The sequence below is a fragment of the Anarrhichthys ocellatus genome, unplaced genomic scaffold (genome assembly GCF_004355925.1).
Source record: "Anarrhichthys ocellatus isolate YVR2014 unplaced genomic scaffold, GSC_Weel_1.0 scaffold120, whole genome shotgun sequence".
Taxonomy (NCBI): Eukaryota; Metazoa; Chordata; class Actinopteri; order Perciformes; family Anarhichadidae; genus Anarrhichthys; species Anarrhichthys ocellatus.
Genome location: NW_022280150.1, coordinates 582291 through 598187, shown reverse-complemented (window position 1 = coordinate 598187; position 15897 = coordinate 582291). Strand labels below are relative to the sequence as shown.

Below are 15897 nucleotides of genomic sequence, written 5' to 3'. Positions count from 1 at the left end.
TAAAATCCAGCTTCATTTCAGCACCTCACCATGTGTGTCGCTAATTTCCTGTGTCTCCAAAATATTCGTACATGGGTCAGAGTTTCCGTACAGGTGCACACATTCTCCCGTCAAGTTTGTTCTTTAGATCACACCGTTTGCGTGGGTGCCATACGCCTCTTTCAGGCCCATTTTTCTGCGTATGCAACGGTTATAAATTAGTCTCTTGGTCAGTTGTCTTTGTAGCAAGTACTGTAATGAAGCAGCTTGATACATTGTATTGCAATGCAATCCATCAATCAATTTTATTTACATTGTGACAAAGTAGAACTAATCAAACAAAGTTAGCTAACCAAAAACAAGTAAATGCATATAATGAATTTGGAATTAGTCCTCCACAGTGGGACGCCAACAGCAATCTCTGAAGAATCTCTTCATCCTTCTTTTAGAGCAACCAGGGAAGGCTGAGGCTGCAGCAGTGTAGTCTGTTGGTCTTGCTACATCAGAAGACCAGGAGGCTGGATCTTCAGCAAAGGGGTAGGGAGGTAGTCCTTCATCGGAAGACCAGAAAGCTGGATCTTCAGCATAAGAATAGGGAGGTAGTCCTTCATCAGAAGATAAAGCAGCTGGATCTTTTTCATAAGAGTAGGGAGGTAGTACTCCATCAGAAGACCAGACAGCTGGATCTTCATAATAGGAGCATGGAGGTAGTCTTTCATCAGGAGACCAGTCATCCCAATGTTCGTCTGAGTATGTGACTTGATCTCCTTTCAGATGACGGTATGGTGGGACTGTTGTCATTGAAGACAATGACTTTGGCTCCATCAAATGACCTGATAGCTGAACCATCGTCATTGGAACCAGAGGGTAGACCTCTGACATAAAACCCAGCGTCTGACTCTTGGTCAGGTTTGGAAGCTGCAGAGATGTTCACCCTGTCTGCTGAGGCCTCCATTGGGCAGACACTAATCATAGTTCCTGAGGTGTTCAGACTGGATGAAGAACAACATTCAGTGAAACAGCTGTCAGTCTGCTCAGACACGTGGGACTTTGTAATGAATGAGTTCTGCAGAGCTCGATTGGGAGAGATTCTCTGATCCCCGTCAAGATGCAGAAGCTGTTTGATGAGGTCGACAAAAGCCTTCCTGTCCTCAAATTCAGCAGCCTCCCCTTTTGGATAGATCTGTATTTGGAAACAGGTTCAGGTCAGTTGATCCAGCCCCTACCTCTCAGACACTGGTTAATACCTGCTACTGATTCAGTCTTTACTCATTAAACAAAGCTGAGGGTACCTACATTAACACGGTCATCCAGAGAGCTGGGAAGGTCGATGAAGCTCTGCCACTCTTCTGCTTTCACATCGTTGGCAGCTTCATATTCTTCAGGCATCTAAAGCAACAATATGTATATATATATATTTATATGAGAATCATTTTAAGAGTTAAAATAAAATGATTTCACCAACTCAATCAAAGAAGAACATGGTTACTCTACCATCAACCTCCATGTTGGACGATCAGCAGCCTCTTCCTCAATGAAAAAATACTGCGTATATATCCCAGGACGGAGCAGGTGGTCCTCCGGCTGACCCAGAACCTCAACCATGCACTTCATCTGCAGGCAAAATATATAGAATCACATCAGCTAACATTCTGCAAAGTATCCACATGGTTCTGGACGTTTGTCTGAGGTAGCTGACCTACCATCTGATAATCACATTTGACAGGGAAAAGATTGTCAGCCAGATAAAGGAATGCCAGGACGCAGCCGACTCCCCACACATCTATAGCCTCAGTGAAGGGGAGGCCGAGGGCAACTTCTGGAGCTCTGAGGAAGCAAGACAAGTTCCAATGATGAGCACGCTTGAGGTAAGGACCAAGAGCACAACATTGATGCTTAGAAGAATGAAGGATGAAACCACCTGAACCCAGTCGGCTGAAGCTCCATCCCGAGCTGGACTTTAGAGGTGGGAATGGCTTCTCCAAAGTCTATTAATTTAATCTTAAAGGGCTGGTCCTGCATATTAACAAACATAATGTTGTCGGGTTTGATATCGGTATGCAGGATACCGAGACCCTTCAGGGCATCCAAGGCCACCAATAGCTGCAGGGACAAAACGAGAAAAAACAAGTTTAGGATTGGGTTTTCCATTTGCTACTGTATTAGGGTTTTTATCATTGATGAGTAATACCTATATAGAAGAATACACAATTGGTTCCATACAACAATAATACATACCTGCTTTGCGATTATGCGGATCTCCTTCAGAGCGAGTGGCTTCCAGTCTCGTTCGTAGAGCAGGTCATAGAGACTCCTGTCCAGCATCTCGAATGCCAGACAGGTCTGTCCCATATGTTCAAACCGCTCAAAGAACTTGACCACGTTAGTGTGATCTGGATTCAGGACACTGATGACCTCTAAAATGGACACCTGGGGAACAAAGAGGTTCCTTGTAGATACTCTGATAGAGCAGAGAAAATGAAAGCAAGGGAATACTGTATGTCACGAGAAGAGGTCCAAAAATCTACCTCTTTCTCAGTGTCCGGGATGAAATCCACGTCCTGCTTGAGGATCTTAACAGCCACTGACTCTTTTGTTGCCAGATTTCGGCACTTGGCCACTTTACCATAGCAGCCTTCACCAATAAACTCCAGAACAGAATAACCGGAGGAGCTGCCGAACAGAGTTTGACCCGCCTGAACCTCAGGTGTCAGTGCTGCGGGCGGGAACATGGAGGCAGTGTATTCAGTCAACACAACATGATCAAATACACATCTTAACCATGAGTTATGCCCTTATATTTCAGTGTTTTCTTGTCATTCTGAGACCATGTGAAGGAGAATAATGTATCAAATATTGATTAATTCATGATCATGTTAATCAATTTATTTATTTAGGAAAACAGGTATAAATGTCTGCATTTATGTAACGCTTTTCTAGTCTTTGCGGCCGCTCAAAACATTTAAAAACTCATGACTTTGTAAGTTACTTTGTTCCTAATGACTTCTTAATTTCTGTTTTAATAACTGCTTTTTAAATAATAATTTTAAATGCTAATGTATTGGGGTCCTGGGGGACCACAGTCAAAGGCACCAAATTGCAGCAGTTGTAGTTTTAATAGATAGATGGAATAGATGGATCAAATGTTTACACACAATTCGTGCTTTGTCTCTAGTTTACACAATATGCAAATTAACTATAACCTTCCTAAAAGATGACATAATTACATGACAAATAATGCTTTGAGAATAAATAAGTTAAGATTGGCTGTGCTGGTTGTTTGTCACAATAGTCCTAGTATGTTAAATGTGTTGGTAGGATGATGGATAAGATAGAGTAATTGTAAAAACCAACAGTGGCCTCAAGTAACAAACACTGGTATGGTTTATTCTCAAGAGTAAGAATGATCCCCCTTGCACAGACTGCACAGCATGTAAACCAGAGCGGCTCTGTCTTGTAATATATTGAAGGACTCGTTTTAGACTTGTTGGTTGGGAAGAAATGAGTGTCCACAGTGTGATTTCAAAGCAGATACATTCAGCATCATGTCAAATGTATTGTGAGCGTGGTGAGTCGGTCTTACCTGACACACCAAAGGCATCTGAGCTCCACGATGACATTTTAAAAAAGTAAAATCTTCTCAGTTTAGTGTTTCCAAGGTTGAGAATGAACCTTCAAGCTTGAATCTTTTCAGATTCAGAACGTGTGATTGTCTTTCTGCAAATGATGCTCGTCTTAAATGTGCGTCTCTCTCTCAGTGCTAATGGAGAAATGACTCCAACATGGACCTATTTCTAGAACTTTACCCCGTATGACAACGTGCTGTTCTGTTCTTTTTAGAACTTGCTGACACACAATTAAAAATACAGCAGCTACATTCTGAAAATCATGTTTTTATTCAAACAATCTCCTAAATATACGAGTTCTGCTCCTGATATGGTGAAGAAAAATGTTTTCTTGCACTTTGTTAGATTTTACAGTTTATTTAGTTTTCATACAGTCAAAAGAGCAGCTGGCAAACTGTGTGTGTGTGTGTGAGGGATGAATGAAAAATAATCAACCCACATTCTTTTTTATTTGCTATTGCCACATTTTATTTAAAGGACACTATTCCCAAATATTTCATCATGTCCATCCCATATCACATCCCATTAACATTCCATAAGGGCAACTGATGTGTTACATGAACGTGGGGGCGCCGTGCGTGATTTTGGTCTGTCTCTATTTTCAATTCAATTCCATTCAATTTATTTTTTAAAGCCCAAAATCACAAATTAGCCTCAGAGGGCTTTACAATCTGTACACATGCGACATCCTCTGTCCAGGACCCTCACATCAGAACAGGAAGAACTCCCCCAAAAAACCCTTTAACGGGGAGAAAAGAGGAAGAGACCTGAGGGAGAGCAACAGAGGAGGATCCTCTATCAGGATGGACAGAAGTGTGATTGATGTCATGTGTACAGAATGAACATAACAGAGTTACAACACATTCAATGCATATGACAAGTATTCATATAATGAGAGGAGTAAGTATATTAATGATGGAAACATTACGATTACTAGTAATAACAGCAGAAGTGATATAGTAGAATAATAATGATAATGAAAGCAATGGTATCGGCAATAGCAAGCAATGCGACTACTATACTAATAAAGATAGTAGCTCTACTTTTCATTCCCTTTATTTTTTTTGATGCATAGGCTACTCACTTTTTACATTTCACATCGTCAGTGTAAACACACTACAGACTCTGGATCAGAGTAAGTCGTAACCGATAGTAGTTGTAAACCGTTAAAGTTGTGCTAATCTGGCTATGAGTCAGTGCCAGTGGGGGGTCCCGCACCAGGGGGTCAATCCCCCACCTCCAGGCGGGCTCAACCAGAGACTTGACGGACTGGTGACTGGAGGTTCTGCCGTGGAGGGGAAGCGACGCAGCCTCGAGGGGATCGGATCCAGTGCTGATCGGTCTGAGAATCGGAGACGTCTTTCCACAGCTTCACGTGCTGCTTGCTGTCAGAGATTTACCTGCAGGTTTGCTGCAGGACAAAGTTCTGAAGACGATCCCTTAAATCTGGTTCATAGTTTGCAGCCATCCCATGCATCCTGTCAACAATAAAGGAGACACTTTCAAATATCTCTTCCTCCCTAATAAAACCACCGGAACTGAGTGCGGTCTATAATTAACAGAAAAAAAACAGTTATATTAGAAACTACATTATTACTCAGAAACATCAGAGTGCAGCTTATTCTAAAGCTCAACAGAGGGCACTCCATGACCACACATTTACTTTACTTATTACAAAATGGTGCTGTTGGTGCATATATTTTCTAAATTAAACTGTTTAGCTGAAAAATTACGTTTTCTTATCGCACTATATATATTATTTGGGCACATGATGGGACTACTGTATTTTTTTTATATTTCATTATATTTTAGGAGGTAGTCCCATGTGCCCCAAGACTAACTATAGTATGATAAGAAAATGATCAGGAGCATAATCAAGTATTTGCAATCTATGAACTCAATACAGGTGATGTCAAAGGTATGCACACATATGCAGGGTGAATTATTTCTAATATTGAATATTTAATAAACACAATGTTAGCGTTTTTCTACGTTTTTCAAAAACTTTGACGACTTAAAAGTTGTACTGTTAGATACTTAGCCAAAGCATTATCATACTAAATATAGTCTTTGGGCATAAACTCATCTCGTTGCATCCTCTTCTTCTGCAGCGTTTTGGCACCCGAATGGGTAATTTGGAAAATGGAAATTCAGTTAAAATGTGCAGTAATTGACTAATAATGCCATTAACCTTCTCCCTCTCCCTCTCCATCTCTTGTCCTGACTTCCTCTTTGGTTCCTCATCATTTTGTGTGCTTAAGGTGTCCTCTATCTCTTCCTGTTTGTTGACGGTCATCCCCTTTAGTCCAAGACCTCATCATCCTAGCAGGCTGAATGAAATACAGGATCCAAGGAGTCCAGGACATACTGAATGCTCAAAGCTATCTCACACTCACTTACTTCTCTAACTCGTCCACAAGAGGGTTACAAACTCCAGAAACTGCTTTTGATCATGACATCCTGAAGGCTGAGAGCAGGACTGATGGTCTGGGTGACGTCAATGTGGGCAAGACACTTAACCCCAAACCGTGTATGAATGGGTATGAGTTAGTTAGAGCAGGTGGCACCTTTCATGTTAGCCCCTGTCATCAGTGTATGAATGGGTGTGAATGGGTGAATGATGACATGTAGTGTTAAAGCTTTGAGTGGTCGGAAGACTAGAAAAGCGCTGTACAAGTCCAAGTCCATTTACCATTAAAAATGCTGAAGCTGGTGGAGAAGGAGCTTATATTAATCAATAACAAATAATCATAGTTTATAAACTGTTCATAGTGTGTGTAAATTCTTCAACAGCAGAGTAACTCTGAAATATAGTGGAGTAAAAGTATAAAGTAGAAGTACGGAAGTAAAGTACAAGTACCTCCAAACTGTACTTAAAAAGAGTACTTTAGTGAATGTTCCTAGTTACAGTCCTAATTAATTAATATAGCGCACTATGGAGCGAGGTGGTATGTGATGTGTTTGTGTCGGCTATGGGCGTTATCTGTGTGTGAATGTGCTTGTGTGAAGGTATGAAGGGAAAACTAAGGAATGAAAGGAGAGAAACAAAACAATCGCTGTAATAAAACTTGGCCTTCTATGGAATTACAAAACAGAACATCCTCACCACTGACATTTGCATCGTCATCCTAAAGTCCACGGCCGGGTTTTGAAATCCCATATTAACATATATTCAAGTATATATTCACGAAATATTAGGGAAAATTGAGTATGTAACACACTCACATTGCATTGTATGTCGATTTTGTGTAGAAGAGAAATGGATGGGTGTACCAGCGTGAATTCCGAAGTATAAGGCGTGAGCTTACTGCGCAACTGCCCCACAATGCATTGTGTCTGAGTGCCTTGGGACCGGGCTGTCACTCGTAAGACTTTGAGCCAGGCTAAAGGCTCTTAATATGTGTTTAAAGACTAAGTTTTAATATGTTTTCGTGCAAGAAAGTAACTGCTGCCACTGGCGAGCTTCCTTGAGACCATGTCATGTGAGATTTTGAGCCAAGTTGTTAAAATGTCACTTTATTAAGTTTTAAGGTGAGAAAGTAAACGTATGGATTGCCATATATGGTAAGTATAACCAAAAAACTTTTCTTGTGCAAAACAAAATGTCTTGTGACGCATTCGGAGCTGTGACAGAGCCGCATGGCGGGTGCCTTGAGACCGGATTAGTCATGTGATACATCTTGCTTGAGCATACGTCAGCATGATCAATCTGCTGGTAACATGATACTCAATCGTTCTTAGTATTGTGAGCAGTATGCATTAAATACTGATGTATTTAGTCAGCATTATTTCATTTTAGAAACGTATACCTCCGTCCAACCTCTCCTGGTAACGAGTATCACTATTGTACAACGTTTAACCAGCCTGAAAATGAAACACAATCTGAAATCACTACATGAGGGCAGAGATGGATAGTTGTCGGCAGACAGCTGGTCGATGCTACGCTATGATTGGCCATTCTGCGTTCCAGGGGCGGGAATTAGCGAAGGGTCAGTTCCAGCTAGGGGTGGTCGGTGTCTGCGACTTATTCTGTGAATAAAATACAGACATAAAAGACAGACAGGCAAGAAGAAAAAATGAAGCAAAATGTGTTCATCTAAAAAATAATTTAAAAAAAAAACCCTAAATAAAACCAGTAAGCAAATGACATTCATGGTCATTGTCAGTCATTGCTTTCTATTGTAATGCAGGTACATGCACATATAGTGGGAATTACTTAATTAATAAATATATTTCATCATTATTTATTTATTAATATACAACTATTACAACAGTTGTTGCCACTGCTGATTTGATAGTGTGCCAACATCAGGAGGAGGCTTGGGGACAATAGACTTGGTGTTGGAGAGCCACCGTTTCACACTTTTTCGGAAAGTCTATGAAGAACATCTTCTATTTTCTCTTAATTACAAACGTTGTTTTTTCATGATAGCATCGCTTGATGGGGATGTAATGGAGAAAACAAAAAAAAGATATGCACACTTCTTTTTCGTGCTCTCAGAGTTACATGCTGTAGAGCTAAACATAAAACCACAGACTATACAGATACTTTTTTCGGGTTCCCGCTAATGGAAATGTATGTTACTTTTACAGGCAGTCGCTGATGACAGACTTGTTTAAGTCATCAGATTTTTCTCCCCTGAAAAAATAACAAAAGCCATGCAGCCATGAAAATATGGAAGCAATAAAGAGTGATGATTTGTTTTGAATGGAGCTGCAAAGTCAGGAGAAAAACACAACAAAGGAGAAGCCCAACAAGGTGAGAGCAGGCTGTGGGCCCTCTGTTTCGTGCAGGGACCGGGTGGACACGTAATTAAACCGCCTTCAAAAGCTAACCTTGTGCATTACGTCCCCTCATTGCCGTGTGAATGCATGTGTATGGGTGTACGGTAAGGGTGTGTGTGTGTGTATCTGAGGAGTGGTCTCATTGTACCTCTAAGTCCACAGTAAGCTACTTCATTTGTTCTGTAAGAAAGTGCTGCCTGGTTAACCATGATTAATACCTACAGAATAGTTATCTGTGGTTTGGGCTGTGAGGCGCCATGGTCTACTGTTGTGAACCGGCGCGGTATCTTCATTAATCAAAGCCGGGAGCTGCTGTCTAGTTAGCATTCATCATGGGCTGTATTATGATATTCAGATCATTCAGTGTGTGGGGGAAGCGTGTGCTGAGCTGGCCCCGGACAGTGAGAGAGAGAGAGAGAGTGTGAGAGCTGAACGGGCCGGAGAAATCAATGCATGCGGGGAAAGGCTGTTCTCAGCAGTAAGGGGGTTCGGAGCTCAGTAATCGAGTCTTTCTCTGCAGAATTAATGAGAGGGCTTTTCATGCCGTGCAGGCTGCGGAGATCTGTCGACATCCACAACCCAACACTGGCCTAACAAACGGGAAGGGGACGGTGATGCAGGGGCCGGGGACAAAGACTGCAGAGGAGCGAGGGGTTGTGGCCTAGCTTATCGACAAATACACACGTGTACACCAGTGGTGCGACGGATCATACAACTCAAGGTCCGGATCGTATCACTGATCAGAGTCACAGATCGGATCTGCACAATAGAAAAAAAGGAGCAAATATAACTTTTAGAGATCCCTGATCCCGCTGTTTTGCTGTCGATACTAATTGCCGATCATTGATGATCCATATTAACAGACACAGATCTCTTTGTTGTTTGGTTATAGCAGCTGGTCCACAAGGATCCATCTGTCCCAAAAATCATTTCCACCGCTCTGAAGTCAGTGAACCATCAAACATTATAAATGTTCTCCTTTTACTTTGTTATAGTCATAGATTGTGTTTTTTTTCTTCATGAAAACACACAACTCAAATGATAAGGAAATAAAAGATTGTATTTTAATGGATTACAATAAATCTAGTCATTAGTAGTTTTAATGATGTATTATTAGAGCTAGTGTAAACAGCTCATAATTCATCTCTAATATCTATTTATGTTGTGAAAACAACTCCTTCAAACTACTGGATTTATTCAAGTTTCTCACCAACACTACATTTTATGAGATCACATTGAACACATCATGATAACGTTATAATTTACCTTCGTTCAATACTCACAATACTTCACTGAACAGAGCCTGAACGCATCATAATGTAACCAAACGTTAGCCGTTAGTAACGTTAGCCGTGCTGCTCACGTTAGCAGCTCTCCTGTCAAATTAAACACGGATCGATTGTTAACAATGTCACATTATCAGAGATCAGCGACTAGAAAAGCATAAATTATGTCCTGATCACGTATTTTACTGAATATTGGCGGATAACGATTGCAAGTAAAACTTTTATTTCATACCGTGGTTAATGTTAAACTGTGTCATTAATCCACGGTTCACATGCTTGCCGAACCGTGAGGGGGATCCGTACGGATCACGGATCGACTGTGGTCCATTACACAGCTAGTGTACACACACACACACACACACACACACTCACGGAAAAGATGGGAGAGCGAATTGGACCCAAATGCTCATCGACATACACAGGTAAGCTGTGATGAATGTCAATCAGTATATTTACTCAAGTACTCTACTTATGTACAATGCTGTTCTTAACTTGAGTATTGCATGTTCTGCTACTTTAAACGTCTTTCATTTTGAAGGTAGATATTGTACCTTTTTACCCTGCTACATTCATTTGATAGATATGGTAAAAAAAACACGACAATGTATAAGAATTGGATGTAGTCACCGTGGCATCACCCATTGGTCATGACTACCATTTTGAAGCCTTGAGTTTGACATGTTGGCCGTCGTCATCTTGATGTTTTCGGAGCCAGAATTGTCCATATTTGGACAAGAGGGTGGAGCTGGGGAAGCGCGAGGCCCATGTACAGTTAGCATAAGAAATGCTAAGTTACCAGCTAACACTTTCTCGTTTGCCCTCAATAGCTAGCTAGCTTGGTTATCAAAGTGGATTCCCAATAACTGTCACATTAATTTGGGTGCTCTTTCTGGCCAGCCACCTAGCGGCTATTCACCGGGGACGAAACTATACCTGTCTCTCAAAAAGGCCCTTCCCCTTGCATATGCATAGTTTTAAGCGGTTCAGTTGTATAAAATTCACTCCCCGTATAGTTGTCATGAACTGGGGAATTAGATGTAGAGACATGTTGTTGTTGTACCAGGCTGAAAACATGTGCATAATTCTTGCTGTAGAGCTGGGCATTTTAACATGGTGGTCTTTGGGGATCGACTCACTTTTGGAGCCGACCTCAAGTGGCTGTTTGAGGGACTGCAGTTTGGTTGCCACTTGGGTTTCACATCATACATAACATGAGTTTATATGATATGATGCACTGTTATGTATTAAACTGTATATTCAGTACCCCACCAGAATCCCCAAGGTCACTGTGAGATATAAAGGTGTGGATAGCATTCAGAGGCTCCACAAGCAAAATGAAGGATATCAAGGCAAAGCTGGGGAAAGTACTGCAAGGAAAAGTAGTTGCCGAGGTACATAAGCCATTTATCTGTGTTACAAGTAAATTAGGTGCCTGGTTTGAAGAGTGTTCTACCTCTGCTTTAGTGGTCAAAAACTCCACAGGGTACCTTTAGTGTTGCCGGGCATCATTGTTTTATCATTATTGTATTGTAAATGTTGTTTGTACTAAACACCATGTATTGGATCAAGTCAATAAAAATCTGTATCTGAGGAAATCCAGAAAAATGTAACATGACCAGACTCAACATGAAAGCTTCTCTAATAAATGTTTTGGGTGAAATGGTTATGTGTAATATGAGAGGTGTAACTTAACAAACCCACAGCTGATGGGTTTCTGAGATCGATCTGCCCATAATGCCGGTAAAGTGTTGGTGTCAAGATGCCGAGGAGCAGTGACCAGGTTGCATTATTTGACACATTGTGAGTGAGAATGTGTCGGCCAAGCACCAAGCAGCAGACGGCCACAGTGAGCGCAGAGCTGGTGAACATAGCGGAGCATTTAACAGCTAAAGACATTTAAGGATAATTCCCTCAGGGGTTAGTGGAGACCAAAAACAAAGCTAAAAAGAGAATGGATATTGGAATAAGCTTCATCAGTATCACACTTTAAAAATGAATGCTAATGTCTCTCTGTCACTGCTGGATGTGTAAAAGGGCAAGTGCTTCAATTCAATATATCAGCTCAAATGTTGATGTTTTATGTCATTTCTGCGGCTTCCAAGTGGCCAAAAAAATCAGTTATTGCCGGTTTATCATAAATACCAATCCAGTGATACAACAAATGATCATTTCATTTGACTTTAAGGATATTTTTTTGATAATGCTGCCATTTTTTTCACAAAGAAACATTTTGAATGCAGGACTTGATATATTTATTTATTAAAGGATCTGAATACTTCACACACACACTTTCTAGTAATCAGTCATCACGGTGCTCCTTCAAACACAGCTCTCTTTACTGCTACACATTGTAACAGTCGTAAGCTCACTTAGGTTATTGCTCCATCTGAATACAGAGGAGATGAGGAGGCAAGGGGGGAAACTTTACACTATTTCTTTATGAGAAGCATGCACTCATGCACATTACACGGTGTGGATGATGTGCCGTGTAAAGAAAGAAGGATTGATTACAGTTGAGTGATATAATGCTCCACAAATAATCCCGTGTAGGCGCAGTGAATATCTGTCTGCTTTATTGAGCATTGAGCAGCGTTATCATATTTACAGTATTAAACGTGAGGAGCAATATGTTTCAGAGGCAATGTAGAGGAAGAAAAGGTCCTCTTTACTGGATGACTTCTCTTGATGCTGACTGCATTTGATGTCTCAGCACCCTTTCACTGTGACATCCGCTCGCAAAGGTTTCGGGTCCTTCTCCATGTTGAGCACTAGAGGGCCCACCCTGCTCTCTCCACTGCCTCCTCTTCAGTCCGGCAGCCCCAGTGTGAGATATTAGTTGTCTCCCTGAAAATTGCCAATGATTTCTTCCTGTTCTTCGTAATTAAATGGCTATTACTCTGAGGAGACGGCAGGATGCCGCGTGTATTGGTGCAGGTTGTTTGTAGCACTGCTGGAGACACTTCTGACTGGGGGTAAGTATTATTACTTTTACATTGATCTCGGTGACAGATAACCGCTATTCCACAATAGAATTGCAAATGGAGGAGGGAACTGGAGACAATAAGCTGAGCTTGTTGTGGCTTCAGGAAACATAGAGCTTGACGTACATAAACAGGCCTTGAAGTAGAAACTTCTTTGTCTGCTTCTGATTGATATATATCTGCTCTACAGTTACCAGCAGGTGATGCGTACTGAAACACTACTATACTGATATTAATTTAGGACCAAAGATAATTGTAATGTAAAAAAAAAAGTTCTTATTTTTTAGAGATCAGGAGTTTTCCAGTTTATTGTAAGTAAAATATGATAAATGACCAAAGATAAAAAAATTGAGCTCCCCAGATGTTGCCATAATAAAGTACTGAGGGATAAGATTACTCTCTTATTTGTGGTTCTTGGAGACATCTTGGAGGAGTCTTACCCAGAAACTAAGTAAGCAAGCGAGTAAGTAAAGTGTTGGAGCAGTATTGAAGAGTGAGGACCAAAGACCACAGAGGCCTTCACAGGTACGCTTACATGCTGTAAATACGTAACATGACCACAACCTCCTAACAGCGCATTTTGTTGGATGGCACGTGGTGTCAACACATTAGTAGGGAAACAATGTCACAGGAAAGTCAATTAGGATCCTTTGTTGCAAACTCTTTGTCATTTCAAATTCAGTAAGTGATATGTGATATACCAACCTATTGCATTTCTTACTTCCTTTGGGCAACATCAACATAAAAAAGTTTTATTTAACGGAATTGTTGAGATGCCAATTACAGATTTCTTTTTACTTTTTATACATTTGTCTCCATTTGAGTGAAATTTCTAACATAAATTTCCCGACAACCTGACAAAAAAACATTCTATATCAAATAAACATGAATGGGTAACACTTTATAATAACTACACACTATGAAGCATTAGTCATTAATGATGGCTTAATGATGAATGAAGTGTTTACTTAACTAATGCTTCATAGCGTGTAGTTATTATAAAGCGTTACCCATGAATGTTTTTGAAAGATACATATAAAATAAGATAAATTGCAAACAGTGACAATCAGGCATACACAACTTTGTGCACATCGGTTGTACTAGTGGCGGTCGGCGCTACTGAGCACTTGCGTGGCCATCGGACAGCGTGGCACTGGATTTGACATCTTGAACATTTTGAAAGGAAGGCTACATGAGTAAATGTGTTACTTTCCATCGCTGACTAAAGTCAAATACTGCATAGTCTTTTCAAAAAGCTACAAATCTTCTTCTATCATCCACCCTAGCTCTCTCATTAACCCTGCTTCTCTCTAGTCTCCTTCATCCCTCCTTCACCTCCTCTCACCTTTCCCCATTTGTGTTTGGTCCAGCTTAGAGGTGGGACTCTCCCTGACCCACCCCAGCCTCGGCAGACGCTCGCGGGCCAGACGGTCGGTGACACAACACATGCTGCACGGGGGGTGGACCTCGGCTGCATCCCACAAAAAAAAGGCCACAAAGAGGATCACGTTGCAGTTGGTTCTTCCTACTGAAGCGTCCTCCCTGAACGAGACACTCATTACAGGCATGGATAAAGAGAGCGAGAAAGCTTTCCTGAAATGTAAAATGTAAAAGCTATTTGACAGCCAGGTATCAGACTGATGGATCAGAGGTTTAACAGGCTTTATTGTCAGGGACCGTGAGATCTGGCAAGAGACTCCTAATGAAGACGTCCTGGGATGAGTCCACAGAGACGGAGCCCATAGAGGGGACATTGATCAGAGCCACCAGACGGAGGAGACACATTACAGGGACTGGGGAAGAGGATAGAATGGAGGAATTCAATCCCTTGATTAAGGCCGATGGCTTCATTCAGTTTGCACAATATCTACGCGTGTGATCTGCCCCCCCCCACTCCGCCCCTCAGTCTAGTTCTGTGTGTGTGAGTGTGAGTGTGAGTGTGTGTGTGTGTGTGTATGTAGCAGGAAGGCGGAGGTTATCCCTAAAATTATTAGAGCAGGTGCAGTGCATTGAAAATCCATTCAGTGTTGCTGTCACAGCGATTCTCTACCATTGAATTAAGAGGGGTCAATCCCACAAATCAAGAGATTACACTGCGGGGAGATAGAGGACTATCTGCTCAGTGGTGTACATTCAATACACACACAGTCCCTTTAATGTAGGCCTACACGTGTGTGGGTTTGTGTGTGTGTGTGTGCGTGCGTGTGTGTGTGTGTGTGTGTGTGTGTGCAGACCTTACACACTGAGGATGTGGTGAATAAACATCACAAAAATGCGACATACTGACATGCAAATATTTTGCACCAAAACTATTCATACCAGCAGTGATGCAAATTTGCGACAGTTGCAGCACCTTTCTGATAAAAGGTTCCAATAGATGGACGCAAGCAGACGATGCGGTCTTCACCTTGACTTTGTTAAGGTAGAAAGGATTAATAAAGCTTGCCGTCTTGTGCCAAAAGAAAGCTGCTTTCATTGCCAGTATATAAAGAAAGTGAAATAAACGTTTTGCTATTCAAATTACACATATGTATTGAAAAAAATGTACCAGAATAAAAAAAGTGGAAAATAAAATGACAAAGACATTCACACTAAGCTCACTTGGTCACACTGTCTCTCACTGCCTCCCCCTCTCTATCCCCCCCCCACCTTCGTAAAACCCTGTGTTGCGTGACCATGCAGCGGTCTTGCTGTGCCTGTGCTGGCAGGAGGAGAGCTGGTTGTGATTGTGCTGAGTGGAACGATCTTGAGTTGGGGACCTTGGCATTCATCACACACTCGCACACATATACACTGCAGTAGCCCCGCGGCTCGACCCGCTTTAATTATTACACGGCCAGCTAATCAATAGCAAAGAGGCTAATCCTATTTCATCCCGTCATATTCATTTACACCGGTGTCAGATTTAAACTACCTGCGCCGTGATTCCCATCATCTTGTATACCCCTGCATGTGTGTGTGTGTGTTTTTCTGCATATGCACGTGTGCTGCTGCTGATGTGCATAATAGCAGTCAGTGTGTGCTGAATAAGAAAATAACCCTAAGATTTAACATTTTATTTTAATTCTGTTTCTCATTTACAAGCAGTATATAAACACTTGATAAGTGGTTTATAACACTCAATAATGTAGTTATAAAACAATATAAGGACATCTGCCAGAGTTGATTCATGTATTTTTAACAACTATAACTCTTCCTCAGCATTAATGTAAACATAATAATGAATTATTAAATAGTTAC

The 15897-nt window shown here is 41.3% G+C and overlaps 1 protein-coding gene across 1 annotated transcript; it reads right to left on the bottom strand.

The window, feature by feature from the left end:
* Positions 1-476: 476 nt before the first annotated feature.
* Positions 477-14105, bottom strand: LOC116399649 (homeodomain-interacting protein kinase 1-like). The gene is made up of 6 exons (XM_031876944.1): positions 14003-14105; positions 2508-2695; positions 2218-2409; positions 1901-2082; positions 1683-1806; positions 477-746 (listed from the first exon to the last, which is right to left on the bottom strand). Exons 1-6 carry the CDS (start codon positions 14103-14105, stop codon positions 477-479), a joined length of 1059 nt encoding a protein of 352 aa, XP_031732804.1.
* Positions 14106-15897: the final 1792 nt, after the last annotated feature.

Coding starts and splice junctions, on each gene's coding strand:
- LOC116399649 (XM_031876944.1), bottom strand. CDS start 14,105: ATGTGTTGTGTCACCGACCGTCTGGCCCGCGAGCGTCTGCCGAGGCTG. Junction 2,696..14,002: donor CCAAACACAAATGGGGAAAG/GTGAGAGGAGGT, acceptor TCCCGCCCGCAG/CACTGACACCTGAGGTTCAG. Junction 2,410..2,507: donor TCCCGGACACTGAGAAAGAG/GTAGATTTTTGG, acceptor TTTGTTCCCCAG/GTGTCCATTTTAGAGGTCAT.